This window comes from Castor canadensis, chromosome 4, assembly GCF_047511655.1.
Source record: "Castor canadensis chromosome 4, mCasCan1.hap1v2, whole genome shotgun sequence".
NCBI classification, from domain to species: Eukaryota; Metazoa; Chordata; class Mammalia; order Rodentia; family Castoridae; genus Castor; species Castor canadensis.
The window spans coordinates 157776016-157797054 of NC_133389.1; the positions used below are offsets into that span (position 1 = coordinate 157776016).

A 21039-nucleotide genomic window follows, 5' to 3' on the forward strand; every position below is an offset into this window, starting at 1 on the left:
TGGATCTTATCAAAGGCTTTTTCTGCATCTATTGAGATGATCAAGTGGTTTTTGTCTTTGCTTCTGTTAATGTGGTTTATTATGTTTATTGATTTTCATATGTTGAACCACCCCTGCAATCCTGGGATGAAGCCTACTTGGTCATGGTGAATAATCTTTTTGATGTGTTGTTGAATTTGGCTTGCCATTATTTTGTTGAAGATTTTTGCATCAATGTTCATTAAGGAGATTGGCCTATAGTTCTCCTCTTTGGAGGTGTCTTTGCCTGGTTTTGGGATAAGTGTAACACTGGCTTCATAAAAATGTGTTTGGCAGTTTTCCTTCCCTTTCTATTTTGTGGAACAGTTTAAGGAGGGTTGGTATCAGTTCTTGCTTAAAGGTCTGATAGAATTCAGCAGAGAATCCATCAGGTCCTGGACTTTTCTTTTTGGGGAGACTCTTGATTGCTGCTTCAATTTCATTTTGTGTTATAGAGGTATTCAGATGATTAATTTCCTCTTGGTTTAGTTTTGAATGAAATCCAAAACTAGAAATCTGTCCATTTCTTTAAGATTTTCAAATTTATTTGAATATATGTTATCGAAGTAGTTGCTGATGATTTCTTGGACTTCCATGGTGTTTGTTGTTATCTCCCCTTTTGCATTCCTGATTCTACTAATTTGGGTTTTTTTCTCCTCATTTTCATCAGGTTTGCCAGGGGTCTATCGATCTTATTTATTTTTTTGTTTCTATTTTGTTGATTTCAGCTCTTATTTTTATTTTTTCTCTCCTTCTATTTGTTTTGAGATTTGCTTGTTCTTGTTTTTCTAGGAGTTTGAGATGTATCATTAGGTCATTGATTTGGGATCTTTCAGTCTTTTTAATAAATGCACTCATGGCTATAAACTTTCCTCTCAGACTGCCTTTGCTGTGTCCTACAGGTTCCGGTCGGTTGTGTTTTCATTTTCATTGACTTCCAGGAATTTTTTAATTTCCTCTTTTATTTCATCAATGACCCATTGTTCATGAAGTAATGAGTTATTTAGTTTCCAGCTGTTTGCATGTTTTTTGTCTTTACTTTTGTTGTTGAGTTCTACTTTTACTGCATGTGATCAGATAGTATGCACGGTATAATTTCTATTTTCTTACATTTGCTGAGGCTTGCTTTGTGCCCTAGGATATGATCTATTTTGGAGAAGGTTCCATGGGCTGCTGAGAAGAATGTATATTGTGTAGAAATTGGATGAAATGTTTGTAGACATCAACTAGGTCCATTTGATTTATGGTATATTTTAAATCTTGGATTTCTTTATTGATTTTTTTGTTTGGATGACCTATCTATTAATGATAATGGGGTATTAAAGTCTCCCACAAGCACTGTGTTGGAGTTAATATATGCTTTTAGGTCTTTCATGGTATGTTTGATGAAATTTGGTGCGTTGACATTGGGTGTGTATAGGTTGATAATTGTTATATCCTTTTGGTCTATTTCCCCTTTTATTAGTGTGGAATGTCCTACTTTATCTCTTTTGATCAATGTAGGTTTGAAGTCTACTTTCTCAGAGATAAGTATTGCTACTCCTGCCTGTTTTCAGGGGCCATTGGCTTGGTAAATCTTCTTACAGCCTTTCATCCTAAGCCTATGCTTCTTTCTGTTGGTGAGATGGGTGTCTTGTAAGCAACAAATTGTTGGATCTTTCTTTTTAATCCATTTCATCAAGCGGTGCCTTTTGATGGGTGAATTAAGTCTGTTAACATTAAGTGTTAGTACTGATAGGTATGTGGTGATTCCTGTCATTTAGTTGTCTTAGTTGTTTGAAGTTTTGATTGTGTGTACCTATGTTGAGGTTACTCTCTACTTTCTTGCTTTTTCGTTTCCTGCAGTTTGGTGCTGCCTGTCTTTTCATGGTTAAGTTGGGTTTCACTTTCTGTGTGCAGAATCCCTTGCAGAATCTTTTGTAGTGGTGGCTTTGTGGTCACATATTGTTTTAGTTTCTGCTTATTATGGAAGACTTTTATTGCTCCATCTATTTTGAATGATAGTTTTGCTCGGTAGAGTACCCTGGGGTTGAAGTTATTTTCATTCAGTGCCCAGAAGATCTCATCCCATGCTCTTCTTGCTTTTAATGTGTCTGTTGAGAAGTTTCCTGTGATTTTGATGGGTTTACCTTTGTATGTCATTTATTTTTTCTCTCTTACAGCCTTCAATATTCTTTCTCTTGTTTCTGAACTTGTTTTAATGATGATATGTCATGGGGTAGTTCTGTTTTGATCTGGTCTGTTTGGTGTCCTGGAGGCCTCTTGCATCTGTATGGGAATATCCTTCTCTAGATTTGGGAAATATTCTGTTATTATTTTGTTGAATATATTATGCATTCCCTTCACTTACACCTTTGTCCTTTTTCGATGCCCGTGATTCTCTAGTTTGGTCTTTTGATGGAGTTGGTGAGTTCTTACATTTTCTTTTCACAGGTCTTGAGTTGTTTAATTAATAGTTCTTTAATTTTTCCTTTAATTACCATTTCATCTTCGAGTTCTGAGAGTCTGTCTTCTGTTTGTTCTATTCTGCTGGATTGGCCTTCTGTTTTGTTTTGGAGTTCTATTTCATTCTTTTTTCTAAGGGTTTTCCATATCCTGGGTGGTTTCCTGTTTAATGTTGTCTATTTTTGTCCTGAGTTCATTTATCTGTTTATTCATTGTGTGCTCTCTTTCACTTTGGTGTTTATACAGTGGTTCTGTGGTTTCCTTTATTTCTTCTTTTGCTTTTTCAAATTCTCTGTTTTTGTTGGCTTGGAATTTCTTGAGTGTCTCCTGTACATTTTGGTTGACCATATCCAGTATCAACTCTATAAAATTGTCATTGAGTACCTGTAGTATGTCTTCTTTTAAATTATTCTCGTGGGCTTCATTGGTTCTTTGGCATATTTTACCTTTTTTTACTGGAGTCTGGATCTAAGTATCTGTTTTCTTCATTTCCCTCTGGTTCCTGTACTAATTTTTGCTGTGGGGAAACTGGTTTCCCTGTTTTTTCTATCTTCCCGTCATTGTCTTTGGTGTTGTTATTGTCCCTGTACTGTGTGCTATTAAGTATTTTCTGGCTTGTAATAATAACAATGGTGATATTTAGAATGGAAGGGTTAGAGGGGATGGAAAGCAAAGAAGTTAAAGAAAAGGGAAAAACAAATAATCAAGTAGAAAAACAAAACAAAGAAATAAACAAAAAAAGTTCAAAGATGTAAACAGGGAGAGATCGTGTACTAATCAACCGTAAGGTGAAAAGGCATTAGAGAGACAGAGAGAGGATTAAAAATAAAAAATAAAAAAATAAAGATAACAATAAAAATAAAAAATAAGTAAATGGAAGAAAAAATATATATAGAAATAAAATAAAATAAAACAAAATAAAAAATAGAAAATAAAAAACAACCTCCAAGTTCAAATGCAATGAAGTTTCAGTCTGAATAATTTTGGTGTCCTTCCCTCAGCATTGTATCCTGGAGATGATGCCTCAGATGCTGTTCTGTAGTTGTCTCATCAAAGGGGAAACATAAAGTAGAACATAACTGCACACACACACACACAAAATACCCACAAAGTGTCCCAAGTTCAAATGCAATACAGTTTCAATAAGTTTTTCAGCATGCAGGTGTAATTTGGTTGTTTTCTCGTCAAAGGTAGGGAGAGAGAAAAAAAAGAGTCTGGAGGCAGGTCTGTGAATGGCTATCTGTGGCTGTTGCTTGCCTGCCCACTGCTGTCAGCCTGCTGTTGCTGGCGGCATTATTTATGCAGATCTCAGGATTGAGTTTAACACTTGCCTGGCCCCACAGGCTTTGTTTACTCTGAGTTCTGTGCACGATGCCACTGCTACAAGCTTTCCACTTTCAAAGCACACTGGGGGAGGTGACACTGCACCTGCTTTCTCAGGCCTGCATGTTTATTTACAGTTCACGTGAGAAGTGGGTCTTCCCCCCTCTCCTGTGGAGTTTTCCTCCCACTGCTGCTTTTACAAGCTTTCCCACTCCTGATTGCTGTGCCTGTGCTGCTGCTCCTGCCGGTCGGTGTGTTTGTTTATAGCTCACGTGGGAAGTGGGTCTTCCCCCCTCTCCTGTGCAGTTTTCTTCCCACCGCCACTCTCACAAGCTTTCCTGCTCCTGGTTGCTGGGCGCGTGCCCCCACTCCCGCCCTCTCCTGCCAGGCCTGGCTTGTTTATTTACAGTTCCGGATGGGATTCCCCTCCCCACCTCTTAGGTGCTCAGGGGACCCCAGCCTCTTTGCTGCCTGTCTTTATTGTTCTTATTGCTTATTACTCAGTTTCTCTTTTTTCCCCGGGTAGGGGTTGGTCTGTCCAGGGGGCTATGCTGATCTGGCCCAGGGTTGTCTGTGGAAGTACCATGTACCAGGAAGCTCACCTTCTCCGTGTCTTCCCAAGCCATCTGGGTGCGGGCTACTGGCGGCCTGGGGGCCCTCCTGGTTTCTCCATTTAATATGAAGTGGAGATTCTCTGTGCAGGCTGGAGGTGTGGAGGGATCAAAGTTTTGCCTGTTCTTGGTGGCTTTGCCTGCAAGGTGTGTCTCCATCATCTCTCCAAGATTTCACTATAGGAGGCACGCTTTCTGCTTCCTCCCTCTAGCCGCCATCTTGGAATCCTCTGAACTGTTTGCATTTAATTATGGTTCTGTCACCCTGTGTGTGTCTCTGGGGGAAATACCATTTTCTATTCATTTATTTTTCTAGGGTGCCTGTTACTTATTGGTGTTCACAAAACATTGGATGAATAGAAAATATACACATTTGTTTAATAAGTCCTACTTACATGGATTATAAGATGATTTGATTAGCATGTCAAATTTTAAAACATTTTCCACCTTTAAATACTTTACAGTCATTTAAAATGTAGTTTCTTTCACAGATAACTAAAATAAGCATATCGTATTATTACTACAGTTGTAGGTATGACTGGAATACTAACATGGAGAGAAGTATTTGACTTAGAATCACAGCATTTCAGAATTTGAGGACTTAGATTTTGTTGAGTCTCACTGACTACAAGCAGCAAAGCTCATAACCTAGCTTATAGGTCATTTTGGAAGAGGCACAACTGATAATAGTTTGTGTAGTGGTATGTTTCCAAGTTGTGTGAACACGTAGAGGAATCCTGGTGCTAACTCTTGTCAGCTGTCAACCTTACTATAATTTAGCCTCTTAGCTGTAGTGTTTTAAAAGTGAAATTGGATATTCTATTGTCTACTGCATAGGCTAATTATGAGTACTAAATAAGATACTTAGGGTGCTTAGTGCAGCCTATGAAGAGCACTCAATAAACAGAAGCCTGTAGTAGAGGAAGCAGTAGCTGTGGTACTAGCAGTGGTGGCATGGGAATAGCAGAGGTGCTGATAACAGAAATGGCATATGTAGTAATTTTACAAGCTCATCAAAGTCTTTCTATGGCTGCCATGAAGTTAATAATAATAGAGGAGAAAGACCAAAGTCTGTCTAGAGGCTTTGAAAAGGAAACACTAACCAGTGAGATCAGAAAAAAATATGAAAGGAAAGTGGAAATCCTCTTGTGAGTAAAGAGTGAATGGAAAAATTTTTCTTAGCCTGAAGATTAGTGTGTGATGGTGGTGGGAGTTGGGTAGGGATCAGAGGCCTGACTCAAGTGGTAGAGCACCTGCTTAGCAAGCTCAAGACCCTGAGTTCAAACCCTACTACTGAAAAAAAAAATCAGCGTGTGCCCAGGTGTAAATGGATGGGCCATGTTTTCTGTGGCTGGAAGGAGTGTTTATCTGCAGAAAGTGCTGGGGATCAGACTGTAAAGTTGGACAGGAGTGGAATCATGATGGACTCCTATTTCATGCTATAAGACATTGGAGTTTTCCTTAAAATTATGGTGCTACATGGAGATATTTAAAGCAGGTTAACAGTTTGATTAGAGTTGAGTTCTGAAAAACAAACCACTGGAGTTATTTTGCTGGATTGGATTAAATGAACTTGTTTGGAGGAACAAACATCTCTTTAAGAGAAATGCTGTTTATTCACTGTTAAGTTCATAGTCCTATCTGACTGACTCTGTTATCAATTATGGTGTTTTGGAAATACTTAGATTTCTGTATGAGAGACTGTATTCCTGATGTAGCTAACACAGAAAGAGATAAGAATTAAACGGGACCAACCATAAGCCACTGTAAGCTGCTGCTTTTAGTAACTCAGAGAGGTCAGTGCTGCCTGCAGGAGGTTGTTTTGGTGGTTCATGGTTTTTGCTGTTTGATGGGAATCAATGCCACATAGTCCATTCATTAAATCCATTCCTCTGGAGATGCCATGACACTGCAATATACTTCCTTGTACAATGTGTTAGCTGAATTAAAATGTGAATGTGCAATAAGAAGAACTATTTTTTTAAGAAACCAAGAAAAGGTAAAGATTGTCATCAATAAAAATGTAAATGTGCAACTAATTTAATGACATATCATATGTGCTGGCAGGAAGAATATTTTTTTCCAGAATCACTTTTCTTATAGTAGATACATTAAGCAATGTTTATTTATAGAATGAGAGAAATAATAGAAAACATAAGACTCAGTCTTTGAGCAACTCCCAGCTGCCATTTTTTGAAATGTATGTTTTATTAGTCTTAAGGAATGTTGACAACAGTGTTAACATATCACCTCAAATTTGTAAACTTTACAACTTTAAGATATCTACAAAGATAGTTTATTTACAAGTTTCATAAGAAATAACTTCGATACTGTTGTCACTTTCTCTCTTCATTTCACTCTATACTTGTAGAAAGAACACAAGCATGGGTAAAGTTCCATCCTAGTGCTAGTGACAGCCCATACACCAGAATGAGAGGTGCAAATGGATAGAGAAGAATTACTGTGTTTTTCAAAAATGGCTATGCACTGTATCCTAGAAGGTTATGTAGATCTGATAGCCAACTGCAATCAGCCATAAGGTATTTCTAACTAAATATACAATAAATTTATCTGTTAGGATAACATGGTTGATGAAAAAAGTCTGGATAAAACTCAATCCTATATCACTAGGAGTGGATAGAAAGTATTCAGATACGCATCAAAGATGTAGCTCCACTCCGCATGATATACTCTGCTGTGTCGTTTTACTGAGCACTTGTTAGAGATGAACCACATTAACATTGATATCAGAAGACTGATGCCTGTATAATTTATGAACACAACCCACAGGGGAAGCTTTATTTATCCCATGTCCAGCACAAAGCCAAACCCTATAGTAGACACACACACAGCCAGGTGCTTAATAGGACCAGAAAAGCAGGGTATCTCTGGCTCACAGGTCCTTTGTGTGCTTCTGGTAACAAGTTTCTATAAACTGTCTGTGGAGAAGTGAACAGGTAGAGCATCTGCCAGGCAGCAAACTCAAAGTCCATCTGCCGAAAATGAAAAAGCTTTCAGAGGTACTTGTAGTGTTTGGCTCCAGCAGTGTGTCTTTCTGCATCCCTGGAGTTCAAGATTCCATTCCTCTACAATGAGGAACTCACTAAAGTCCTTGGTAACATCTTCCTGGAGCCCTGCTGCAGCCTGGACCTGGGTCCAGGCTATCCTATCACCTCTGCCCAGCAGCTGATCCCAGGGTCCATTTAGGAAAGGACCAAAAGCTAAAATTGGAAATCAAGGCCAGTCACTCATTGGGATGTTTGGGTTTTTCTTTTTTCAAATTTTTATTATTGTTGTACTGGAGAGTACATTGTGGTATTTATGGAGGTTCTTACAATATATCACAGTTGGGATAACCCCCTCCATCATTCTCCTTTATCCCACCCTTCCCTCATTCCTGGAATAGTTTCAACATGTCTCATTTTTCCATTTTCTTACATGAGCACATAGTATTTTCACTACATTCAGCCTTCTTCACCCTTTCCATATATCCTCCTGCCTCCCACTGTTATCATCTCCAGAATGGACCTGTTTTACCTTCCTATTCTCTGCTTTTGGGGGAAAAAAGGCATTTTTGTTGTTTAAGATTGTTTTCCTGCAGGCAATAGTTCATTTTCTGGTAACTCCTCAAAAATAATCCATAAAAATCAAAGAAAGTTCAAGTTGGGAAGTGTTTTGAGGATATAGTCTCTGATGTTAATTTGATAATATTATTGTAGCAATTTTGACCTTTAACTTATCCTACAGAGAATTGATGTAACTGGGAGAGCTTATAGTTTTCATTATTGATGTTTGTGTTACTAGGAAAATATGGGTCTGTACTGATATTTCTTTTTTGAGTCACTTTTTATTGGTGTACATTTACACGTTTTCTGACACTTAATTCACAGCACCATTGTGTATCTAAGCTAATAACTCATCTTTACGTTCAACAAATAGTTTGTGGTATTTGTCAAGGGCTTGCTCACCATCTGACTAATATCTGATTGAATGACTAACCATTAGTGACTCTCAAGGAGGCTGTGCACTGCCCAGAGCACATTAAATACACAGCTCCAGATTTTCAGGCATTTTTCCTATGAATGCTTTGTTCCATGCACCTGTCAAAGGATATCTCAGAGAATTCTGGCAGGTGGAATAAGATTGTGCTTCTCACAAAAGCCTTTATGAAAAAGAATTAAAGCTATCACTTATAGTGCTCTTTTTAAAATATGAAAAGACAAAAATAAGTAAGATACAAGCTTCTCTCTGCTGTTAGGCCAATGATTCATCTCCTCCAGTTGTTATTAAGTGAGCTCAACCTCTAAAGACAAGGGATGGCTATGAGAGGGGTGGTTGGTAAAGAAGGGATTTTAAAAAGTGGAGAAAAGTTAATGTGTAATCTTTTGGTATTGCAGATACCAAACTGATCTTTTTCCTTGGAAGGGAGATAATCTCCCTTCCAGAACTTGCTTTCTTACACATCTCAGAAATAGAACTTCAAATGAAATTAAAGCTCTAACATTTTCCTTAGATGCTGTCCATAAGTTACAAATTGAATTCCAGTCGATAAGAAATGAGCCACATATTCTTTTATCTGTCCCATAATCAAATTATAGTATTTGACATAAATTATGGAGTATATTACCTATAATTTAAAGTTTAGTAATTAATATCAATGTGCATATAAGCAAAATGAAACCATTTGTTATGTTCATGATATTGAAATGTAAGACAATGTATGAGGTGAGTAGATGGGATGTAGCCAGAGGGTATCTGAGAGGAACTGCATATACAGTATCTCTCTTTGCTGCTCTGATTTTATACAAGTCAATTAATACAACAAGAGAGAACCAAACAAAACCCTGTAGCTGCTGGAGGATGGGCTAGAGGATGTGGCCTTGGGTTTGTTAGCCAAGTGGCCCATTGAAGAACCCCATAGTTAGTTAGGGTCTTCCCACCCAGACACAGGAGGGCAAGCTCCATCCTTAGAGATTCTGCCAAGACAAAGAACCATGAGCTCTCTCACACATACTCAGTGTGTCTTCCTATACTTACTCCTCAAATACTACAGTCCATCTCCTTCAGGGAAGGGGAAAATGACGGAAAGAGGAGAGAAAAGATTTGCACATCAAATGAATCCCCTTGCCCTGGAAGGAAATAATCTAGACTGGGTAGGAGACATCCCTCCCCAATATGTATCCAGACATAGAAGAAAAGTCCAAATGTAAGGAGATGATATTGTAGATCTTTTGTAACAGTTGATTTTCTTATACTTAAAATTTGACTTTTCTTGTGAGAGACACCTAGAAGTGAGTAATTTGCATCGAAGGGGATATGCTAATTTATCCCAATATAAGTAGTGTTCAGAGTGCGCATATCTTATTCATTTATTATTATTCACCCACTCATTTAAAAAGTCTTGACTAAACATCAAGAATATTGGAGGAATTATGTGAGGTGATGAAGATGATGGGGGCGGGGAGGAGATGGGCACCATTTCTTCTAGAATAGCTTCTGAGAAAATGACATTCAGCCTGAACTTGAGATTGAGCAACCCTGGTGAGGATGAGTGAGTGCAGTGAGTGGGGAGAAGAAGCCAACCCAGGGGACACCAGGACAGAGTCTCAGAGATAAGGTGGTCTGAAAAGCCAGAACTCTTTGGCTGAAGCTTTGGTTCTTTGTTTTGAATTATGTGTAGTCCATTAAGAATAAATCTTTAAACCCACTCATATCTTTAAAAATCCAGTTTTTGTATTTACACAAGATTCATTCTCTATGTTATTGGCTTTGGTGCTTACTAGTGGTTATTTTATTCCAGATGCTGCATGTTTTGTTTTTAATCTGTACCTTGCCCTCAAGCAAAATTTTTCTTCAAGAAGGTTACATGAGATATGCAAGAACTCTCTAAATGACTATCTCTTGTTATCACCATTATAGATTAATAGTAGCAAATGATAGAAGTCTTGTCTTGGACTTGTTCTCTTTCATTATTCTTATAACTTCTTCTTCAGGAGACTCATGTCTTTCTTTAGTGTAGGCATTTTTTTCTCTTATATCTTTGCTGATTTATTCTATTTGTTATAATCTTTCTTCAGGAAGAGAATAGTCTGCATGCAGCTGTCAGTTCCATGTCCTTCATATAAGCATCTTAGCTCTCACCACACAAGTCTTTGTTCTTTTCCATATAGATGGAAGGATTCTTCAAGTATCATCTTAGTTCCTGAATCCACTTTCCCGCTCTGCTGGGTCTACTGTTTGCTGTTTCTAATATTGATTTAAAAAACTTGGTTCTATTTTAGGTTCTTTATAATCTTGTTAATCCAGCCTTCTCTTTAAAAATTTTCTGTTGTCATTTCAGTCTCTATTAAGTTAACTCTATTTGATGGACAGACTAGTACAGTGAGGAATACACAGTAGATCCAACTACATGTCTACATTAGCACTCTGCCACATGCTAGCTGTGTGGTCAAGTATAAAATGCAACCTGTGCCTCAGATTTCCTATCTGTGAGATGATGATGAAAATATGCCTGTCTTGTAGAGCTGCTGAGAAGATTAAAGAATCAGTATTAAGTAGCCAATAACTTAGTTTCTAGTTATGGTATATTCTACGTTTTCCTAAATTATTTGGAATTTCATTTAGCTATTGTTACATATATTTGTGTGTGTGTGCATTTTGCTTATCAATCTTTTAAGACAGCAAGTTCTATTCAATCTGATTTTTAAAAATTCTTTCAATAATCCATTTGTATATCCTAAGGGTATGTTCTCAGTTCTTAAACTGGTGAATTAGCTGAGCTGTATCTCTTCCGGTCAAATTTCTAGGGATATATAGTATTTATCTGTTTTATACTGACCTGAGGGAAGAGTCCTTAGTTTTGGGCGTTTTAATATGGTAGAGTTTAAGATTGGCCCATTGATGTTATTTATAATTCTTCCTTTTCAAGGAGTAGGAAATGACAAATAACAGTCCCAAGTTGTCATTATTTCCACAGCTCTTCCAGCTTCAATTACTACCACTCAGTCCTTTATATAGCAGTTACACATAATAAGCTTTTCCCCAAATCTTTACTCTAACTATATTGCTTTGCCAGGGACTGCAGTATTAGGCAGAGAGGAAATAACAGGGTAGGAAATAAATTTGGCCACTCAAAAGTGTGACAGATAAACAACTTCTTACCTTTTTGTTGAAAAAGATTGTGTCTTTTAGTAGAGTGTTGTAGTGGGCCAAGATGGAAATCCTCAACTCTCATGTTTTGCATCTTTTTATACTCTTGAAGAGAAAGTATGAGATTGTGGTTAAGAATTTACAACATGAAATCACACAAACCAGTTCAGACTCAGCTGGTAAGTGAGTAACCCAGGTTAAATCAGTTAATCTCTCTGAGCTGGACTTGACTCAGTCATATTAAGGGGACATAATAAAGTGTTCCATATTCAAAGTGAAGTTTAAAATTAAAGAGTGTTCAAGAAAAAGCAGTTATGATTATCCAGGAAGCATCTTCTATCAGCTTTCAGCAATCCCTTGCCTTCCCTTACTGAAGAAGTGCCTATAAAGCAGCCAGTGGCACAGTGATAGTAAGCAAGGTGGCAGTGGTTTAGGACTGTTCAGATAATCAGCTGAATTGTGGACTGAGGCACATGAATCACCCAAAAACCCAATTCCCCAACTTCAGAAATGATTGAGGACACTGCAAGACAAGTTACCTTCAGGAATGCAGAACTTCTGGCCCCTGCTCTTGGCCATCTAGGATCCCATTATCCCTAAGGAGTACTTTGTGGACAGCAGCCATCTTTCTGAATAAAGGGACTCCAGGCTTTTATCTCCTTATAACCCTTAATCTGGGACTTTTTCTTCTTTTTCATGTTGGATTTCTTCACCGATCCTTGAGGCGTTAGGACATAAAAGGGTTTATCTTTCCAACACTCCCTGGGCCTTTTCTTGTAGGTGGAATTTGATCATCTCTAATAGTGCTTACATTCATAACATTCAATTGAATTTTCTCCACTGTGGACCTTTTCTTATACAGAATCATGCTTTTTTTTTTCTTGTTGAAAAAACCTTAACATACACCCCACCCCTAGGACTTCTCATACAGCATATTAGAAGCAGTATCCCCTGAACAACTCTATTATTCCTCTCCCTAAAAATAGAGACAGAAGCTAGGTATTTATTCATTTAAAAAAGGGCAGTAAGTCACATTTATATAGTAACTATTATTTTTTGTCCTGCCAGTCTGCCACAAGGCTTCTTCTTAATTTTGGTTTGGAAATTGAATCCTGGCATATTATTCTTTGGTTTCCAGTGCTATTGAAACTTATTATTTTTTTTTACAAAGGCAAATCAAGGATCACTAGACTTTCAATATCTTATCTCAGATTATCTCATTAACATTTATGGAGTGGGTAATTTTCCATCTTTGAATATAAAGAAGTATAATTTATTAAATTTCTGTAAACATCTTGAAGACTAATAATTCTTTAAAATATTATCTTCTCTTTCAGCTGAATTTTATTCTGTTTCTGAATACAGTTAGAGTACTGGCTACCAAGATTTGGGAGACCAATGCAGTTGGGCATGATATGAGAAAACAATACAGGTAATTCCAGAGCAGACCTCTGTCAGAGGAAATATTTGGGTTACTCTTTGAGTAAAGGACAAATATTCATTGATCTGAAATGTCTTTAAGAGATTAAATTTATGAATACATATTTTTGTTTGGTTTGATCGTGTAAATTATTGGATAAAACTATATAGCCAACATGTAAATAAAGCCCCAAACCTTCCTCATGTGCTTACGTTCTAACTATATGTTTTAAAAATCTGTTCTTAGAAGGTTGTTATTTTTCTATAAACCATATGAACTCCCAGGAAAACTCTTGGTGATGACATTAAACAATTTTAGCTACATTTAAAAATATGTCATAGGTGAAAATAAAAAAGTGGTTTTGTTATTTGTGTCAAATCCTGTGCAGTTGAAACCTACCAAACATATTTTTAAGAACTTTCAAAGGTACTTACTGGTCAAAGGAAGTCCATTTTTAATATTTTATGAAGAGAAGATGGCGGCTAGAGGTAGGAAGCAGAAAGCGAGCCTCCTATAGTGAAATCTTGGAGAGATGCTGGAGACACACTTTGCAGGCATAATCACTGAGAAAAGGCATAACTTTGACCCCTCCACATCTCCAGCCAGTGCAGAGAATCTCCACTTCACGTTAAACGGAGAAATGAGGAGGGCCCCCGGGGCCGCCAGTGGCCGGCGCCCATACGGCTTGGGAAGACGCGGGCAAGGTGAGCTTCGTGGTACCGCGGTACCCCCACAGACAAGCCTGGGCCAGAGCAGCACAGCCCTCTGGACAGACTGACCTCCACCCGGGAAAAAAAGAGAAACTGAGTAATAGGCAATAAGAACAGTTAAGACACACTGGAAAGAGGGTGGGGCGCCCTGAGCACTGAAGATTGGGGGAAGGGAATCCTTCCCGGGACTGTAAATAAACAAGCCACGTGGGCCGGAGAGCCAGGAGCAGGGAAGCTTCTGAGAGTGGAGGAGGGAGGAAAACTCCACAGGAGAGCAGGGAAGACCCACCTCCCACATGAACTGTAAATAAACATGCAGGCCTGACAACGCGGGGGCAGTGTCACCTTTCCCAGTGCTTGGAAAGGGGAAAGCCTGTAGCAGAGGCTCCCGCACAGGAGAACTCTTGAGCAAACAAAGCCTGTGGGACCAGGTGAGTGCTAAGTTCACCCCAGTGACCTGCATAAATAACGCCGCCAGCTACAGGCTGAGAGCAGCAGGCAGGCAAGCCACAGTTCCAGATACCACTCTCAGAACTGTCTCCAGACGCTTTTTTTTCTTTTTCTCCCTACCTTTGATGAGAGAACAACCGAATTACACCTGCAAGCCAAAAAACTTACTGAAACTGTATTGCATTTGAACTTGGGACACTTGGTGGGGCTTTGTGTGTGTGTGTGTGTGTGTGTGTGTGTGTGTGAGAGTGTGTAGTTTTGTTCTACTTTATGCATCCCCTTTGATGAGACAACTACAGAACAACATCTGAGGCACCAACTCCAGGACTGGAGATTGAGACGGACACCCAAATTATTAAGACTGAAACTGCATTGCATATAAACTTGGAAGTTTTTTGGTTTTTTTTTTTTTTTTTGGTTTTTTTTTTTTTAATTTTCTATTTTCCATTTTATTTTAATTCATTTTTATATATAGATATTACTTTCATTTACTTGTTTTTTATTTTTTTATCTTTGATTTTCAGTCCTCTCTCTGTCTCTCTAATGTCTGTTCAGCTTACTTTCGATTAGTACACTAACACTCCCTGTTTATACCTTTGAAACTCTCTTGTCTGATACCTTGTTCTGCTTTCTCCCTCTTGTCTGTATATTTGTTTTCCCCTTTTCTTTAACTTCTTGCTTTCCATCTCAGCTCACCCTTCCATTCTAAATATTACCATTGTTATTATTACAAGCTAGAAAATACTTAATTGCACACAGTACAGGGACAGTAACAACACCAAGGACAATGACGGGAAGACAGAAAAAACAGGGAAACCAGTTTCCCCACAGCAAAAAATTAGTACAGGAACCAGAGGGGAATGAAGAGAACAGAAACTCAGATCCAGACTCCAACAAAATGAAGATAAACTATGCCAAAGGACCCAATGAAGCCCACAAGAATAATTTAAAAGAAGACATACTACAAGTACTCAATGAGAATTTTATAGAGATGATACTGGATAGGGTCAACCAAAATGTACAGGAGACACTCAAGAAATTCCAAGACAATAAAAATAGAGAATTTGAAAAAGCAAAAGAAGAAATAAAGGAAACCATAGAAGCACTGTATAAACACCAAAGTGAAAGAGAGCACACAATGAATAAATGGATAAATGAACTCAGGACAAAAACAGACAACATTAAAGAAGAAATCTTCCAGGATATGGAAAACCTCAGAAAAAAGAACGAAACAGAACTGCAAAACAAAACGGAAGGCCAATCCAGCAGAATAGAACAAACAGAAGACAGAATCTCAGAACTTGAAGATGAAATGGTAATTAAAGGAAAAACCAAAGAACTATTAATTAAACAACTCAAGACCTGTGAAAAGAAAATGCAAGAACTCACTGACTCCATCAAAAGACCAAACTTGAGAATCATGGGCATCGAAGAAGGAGAAGAGGTGCAAGCGAAGGGAATGCGTAATATATTCAACAAAATAATAACGGAAAATTTCCCAAATCTAGAGAAAGATATTCCCATACAGATGCAAGAGGCCTCCGGGACACCAAACAGACCAGATCAAAATAGAACTACTCCATGACATCTCATCATTAAAACAACAAGTTCAGAAACTAAGGAAAGAATATTGAAGGCTGTAAGAGAGAAAAAACAAGTAACATACAAAGGTAAACCCATCAAAATCACAGCAGACTTCTCAACAGAAACATTAAAAGCAAGAAGAGCGTGGGGTGAGATCTTCTGGGCACTGAATGAAATAACTTCAACCCCAGGATACTCTACCCAGCAAAGCTATCATTCAAAATAGATGGAGCAATAAAAGTCTTCCATGATAAGCAGAAACTAAAACAATATGTGACCACAAAGCCACCATTACAAAAGATTCTGCAAGGGATCCTGCACACAGAAAGTGACACCCAACTTAACCATGAAAAGGCAGGCAGTACCAAACCACAGGATAAGAAAAAGCAAGACAGTAGAGAGTAACATCAAGTTAGGTACACACAATCAAACCTTCAAACAACTAAGACAACTAAATGACAGGAATCACCACATACCTATCAGTACTAATGCTTAATGTTAACGGACTTAATTCACCCATCAAAAGACACCATTTGACAAAATGGATTAAAAAAGAAGATCCAACAATTTGTTGCTTACAGGAGACTCATCTCACTGACAGAAATAAGCATATGCTTAGGATGAAAGGCTGGAAGAAGATTTACCAAGCCAATGGCCCCCCAAAACAGGCAGGAGTAGCAATACTTATCTCTGAGAAAGTAGACTTCAAACCTACATTGATCAAACGAGATAAAGAAGGACATTCCATACTAATAAAAGGGGAAATAGACCAAAAGGAAATAATAATCATCAATCTGTACGCACCCAATGTCAACACACCCAATTTCATCAAACATACCCTGAAAGACCTAAAAGCATATATAAACGCCAACACAGTGGTTGTGGGAGACTTTAACACCCCATTATCATCAATAGATAGGTCATCCAAACAAAAACTCAATAAAGAAATCCAAGATCTAAAATATGCAATAGATCAAGTGGACCTAGTAGATGTCTACAGAACATTTCATCCAACCTCTACACAATATACATTCTTCTCAGCAGCCCATGGAACCTTCTCCAAAATAGATCATATCCTAGGGCACAAAGCAAGCCTCAGCAAATATAAGAAAATAGAAATAATACTGTGCATACTATCTGACCACAATGCAGTAAAAGTAGAACTCAACAACAAAAGTAAAGACAAAAAACATGCAAAGTGCTGGAAACTAAATAACTCATTACTTAATGAAGAATGGATTGTCGATGCAATAATAGAGGAAATTAAAAAGTTCCTGGAAGTCAATGAAAATGAAAACACAACCGACTGGAACCTATGGGACGCAGCTAAGGCAGTCTTGAGAGGAAAGTTTATAGCCATGAGTGCATATATTAAAAAGATTGAAAGATCCCAAATCAATGACCTAATGATACATCTCAAACTCCTAGAAAAACAAGAACAAGCAAATCTCAAAACAAATAGAAGGAGAGAAATAATAAAAATAAGAGCTGAAATCAACGAAATAGAAACCAAAAAAACCATACAAAGAATTAATGAAACAAAAAGTTGGTTCTTTGAAAAAATAAACAAGATCGATAGACCCCTGGCAAACCTGACTAAAATGAGGAGAGAAAAAACCCAAATTAGTAGAGTTAGGGATGCAAAAGGGGAGATAACAACAAACACCATGGAAGTCCAGGAGATCATCAGAGACTACTTTGAGAACCTATATTCAAATAAATTTGAAAATCTAAAAGAAATGGACAGATTTCTAGAGACATATGATCATCCAAAACTGAACCAAGAGGAAATTAATCACCTGAATAGACCTATAACACAAAATGAAATTGAAGCAGCAATCAAGAGTCTCCCCAAAAAGAAAAGTCCAGGACCTGATGGATTCTCTGCTGAATTCTATCAGACCTTTAAACAAGAACTGATACCAACCCTCTTTAAACTGTTCCACAAAATAGAAAGGGAAGGAAAACTGCCAAACACATTTTATGAAGCCAGTATTACACTTATCCCAAAACCAGGCAAAGACACCTCCAAAAAGGAGGACTATAGGCCAATCTCCTTAATGAACATTGATGCAAAAATCCTCAACAAAATAATGGCAAACCAAATTCAGCAACACATCAAAAAGATTATTCACCACGACCAAGTAGGCTTCATCCCAGGGATGCAGGGGTGGTTCAACATACGAAAATCAATAAACGTAATAAACCACATTAACAGAAGCAAAGACAAAAACCACTTGATCATCTCAATAGATGCAGAAAAAGCCCTTGATAAGATCCAACACCATTTCATGATAAAAGCTCTAAGAAAACTAGGAATAGAAGGAAAGTACCTCAACATTATAAAAGCTATATATGACAAATCTACAGCCAGCATTATACTTAATGGAGAAAAACTGAAACCATTCCCTCTAAAATCAGGAACTAGACAAGGATGCCCACTATCTCCACTCCTATTCAACATAGTACTGGAATTCCTAGCCAGAGCAATTAGGCAAGAAGAAGGAATAAAAGGAATACAAATAGGTAAAGAAACTGTCAAAATATCCCTATTTGCAGACGACATGATCCTATACCTTAAAGACCCAAAAAACTCTACTCAGAAGCTTCTAGACATCATCAATAGTTATAGCAACGTAGCAGGATATAAAATCAACATAGAAAAATCATTAGCATTTCTATACACTAACAATGAGCAAACTAAAAAAGAATGTATGAAAACAATTCCATTTACAATAGCCTCAAAAAAAATCAAATACCTAGGTGTAAACCTAACAAAAGATGTGAAAGACCTCTACAAGGAAAACTATACACTTCTGAAGAAAGAGATTGAAGAAGACTATAGAAAGTGGAGAGATCTCCCATGCTCATGGATTGGTAGAATCAACATAGTAAAAATGTCAATACGCCCAAAAGTAATGAACATGTTTAATGCAATTCCCATCAAAATTCCAATGACATTCATTAAAGAGATTGAAAAATCTACCATTAAATTTATATGGAAACACAAGAGGCCACGAATAGCCAAGGCAATAGTCAGTCAAAAGAACAATGCTGGAGGTATCACAATACCTGACTTCAAACTATATTACAAAGCAATAACAATAAAAACAGCATGGTACTGGCACAAAAACAGACATGAAGACCAGTGGAACAGAATAGAGGATCCAGATATGAAGCCACACAACTATAAGCAACTTATCTTTGACAAAGGAGCTAAAAATATATGATGGAGAAATAGCAGCCTCTTCAACAAAACTGCTGGGAAAACTGGTTAGCAGTCTGCAAAAATCTGAAACTAGATCCATGTATATCACGCTATGCCAAGATTAACTCAAAATGGATGAAGGATCTTAATATCAAACCCCAAATCTTAAGTTGATACAAGAAAGAGTAGGAAATACTCTGGAGTTAGTAGGTATAGGTAAGAACTTTCTCAATGAAACCCTAGCAGCACAGCAACTAAGAGATAGCATAGATAAATGGGACCTCATAAAACCAAAAAGCTTCTGTTCATCAAAAGAAATGGTCTCTAAACTGAAGAGAACACCCACAGAGTGGGAGAAAATATTTGCCAACTATACATCAGACAAAGGACTGATAACCAGAATATACTGGGAACTTAAAAAACTAAATTCTCCCGAAACTAATGAACCAATAAAGAAATGGGCACATGAACTAAACAGAACTTTCTCAAAAGAAGAAATTCAAATGACCAGAAAACACATGAAAAAATGCCCACCATCTCTAGCAATAAAGGAAATGCAAATTAAAACCACGCTAAGATTCCACCTCACCCCTGTTAGAATAGCCATCATCAGCAACACCACCAACAACAGGTGTTGGTGAGGATGCGGGGAAAAAGGAACCCTCTTACACTGTTGGTGGGAATGTAGACTAGTACAACCACTCTGGAAAAAATTTTGGAGGCTACTTAAAAAGCTGGACATCGATCTCCCACTTGATCTAGCAATACCATTCTTGGGGATATACCCAAAAGACTGTTACTCCAGAGGCACCTGCATATCCATGTTTATTGCGGCACTATTCACAATAGCCAAGTTATGGAAACAGCCAAGATGCCCCAGCACTGACGAATGGATTAAGAAAATGTGGTATCTATACACAATGGAATTTTATGCAGCCATGAAGAAGAATGAAATGTTATCATTCGCTGGTAAATGGATGGAATTGGAGAACATCATTCTGAGTGAGGTTAGCCTGGCCCAAAAGACCAAAAATCGTATGTTCTCCCTCAGATATGGACATTAGATCAAGGACAAACACAACAAGGGGATTGGACTATGAGCACATGATAAAAGCGAGAGCACACAAGGAAGGGGTGAGGATAGGTAAGACACCTAAAAAACTAGCTAGCATTTGTTGCCCTCAATGCAGAGAAACTAAAGCAGATACCTTAAAGCAACTGAGGCCAATAGGAAAAGGGGAACAGGTACTAGAGAAAAGGTTAGATCAAAAAGAATTAACCTAGAAGGTAACACCCACGCACAGGAAATCAATGTGAGTCAATGCCCTGTGTAGCTATCCTTATCTCAACCAGCAAAAACCCTTGTTCCTTCCTATTATTGCTTATACTCTCTCTACAACAAAATTAGAAATAAGGGCAAAATAGTTTCTGCTGGGTATTGAGGGGGTGGGGGAGAGAGGGAGGAGGCGGAGTGGGTGGTAAGGGAGGGGGTGGGGGCAGGGGGGAGAAATGAACCAAGCCTTGTATGCACATATGAATAATAAAAGAAAATGAAAAAAAAAAGGGAACTGAAAAAAAAATATTTTATGAATAAAAGGGCAAATTGAGCATCAATAGTCATTATCAAATTATCCTAAGGGGGTGTCCATTTCTCCCAATAATCATTTTGGAAGTTATGAATAATAAATTCTACCCAACTGAACACATGCATCCAGTGATCACATAGATTATAAAGATTAGTCTTTGTAATCCTTAAACAGGAAACTATTTCTTTCCACTTTAGGTTGTTATGCAATGATGTTTCAGAAAGAAAGAAATCATGGTCAGCAGCATTTTGGCTTTTTTCTCATAAATGTTCTCTAAGTCCATTGCTGACTCAATTCTCTCCACTATGTAGGCAGCCTTTGCTGTGGAGCTGAAAAGACTTCCAGTCTGTCCTGGAGCCTAGATACAGTGCAAGTATGAGCAAACCAGCAGATGATATCTCCAGTTGTTCTCAAAGTGCTACAAGTAGCATTATAATGTAAACTGTGCCTGGAGTTTACAGCAAATAGCCTATGCTAAACTTGAATAGCTTATCTCATGTTATGTCCATCAGTGAAGACAGAGTCCAAAGGATGA

General features: G+C 37.8%; 1 protein-coding gene and 1 pseudogene across 1 annotated transcript in view; one reads left to right on the plus strand and one right to left on the minus strand.

Moving 5' to 3' along the window:
* Window positions 1-21039, plus strand: part of Pth2r (parathyroid hormone 2 receptor) — a 109471-nt gene that overhangs the window by 77179 nt on the left and 11253 nt on the right. Inside the window, exon 10 of the mRNA XM_074071600.1 lies at window positions 12884-12978. Coding sequence (XP_073927701.1) covers window positions 12884-12978 — 95 coding nt within the window. The remainder of the gene's footprint in view (window positions 1-12883; window positions 12979-21039) is intronic.
* On the minus strand, window positions 6747-13991 carry LOC141422627 (protein unc-50 homolog; annotated as a pseudogene).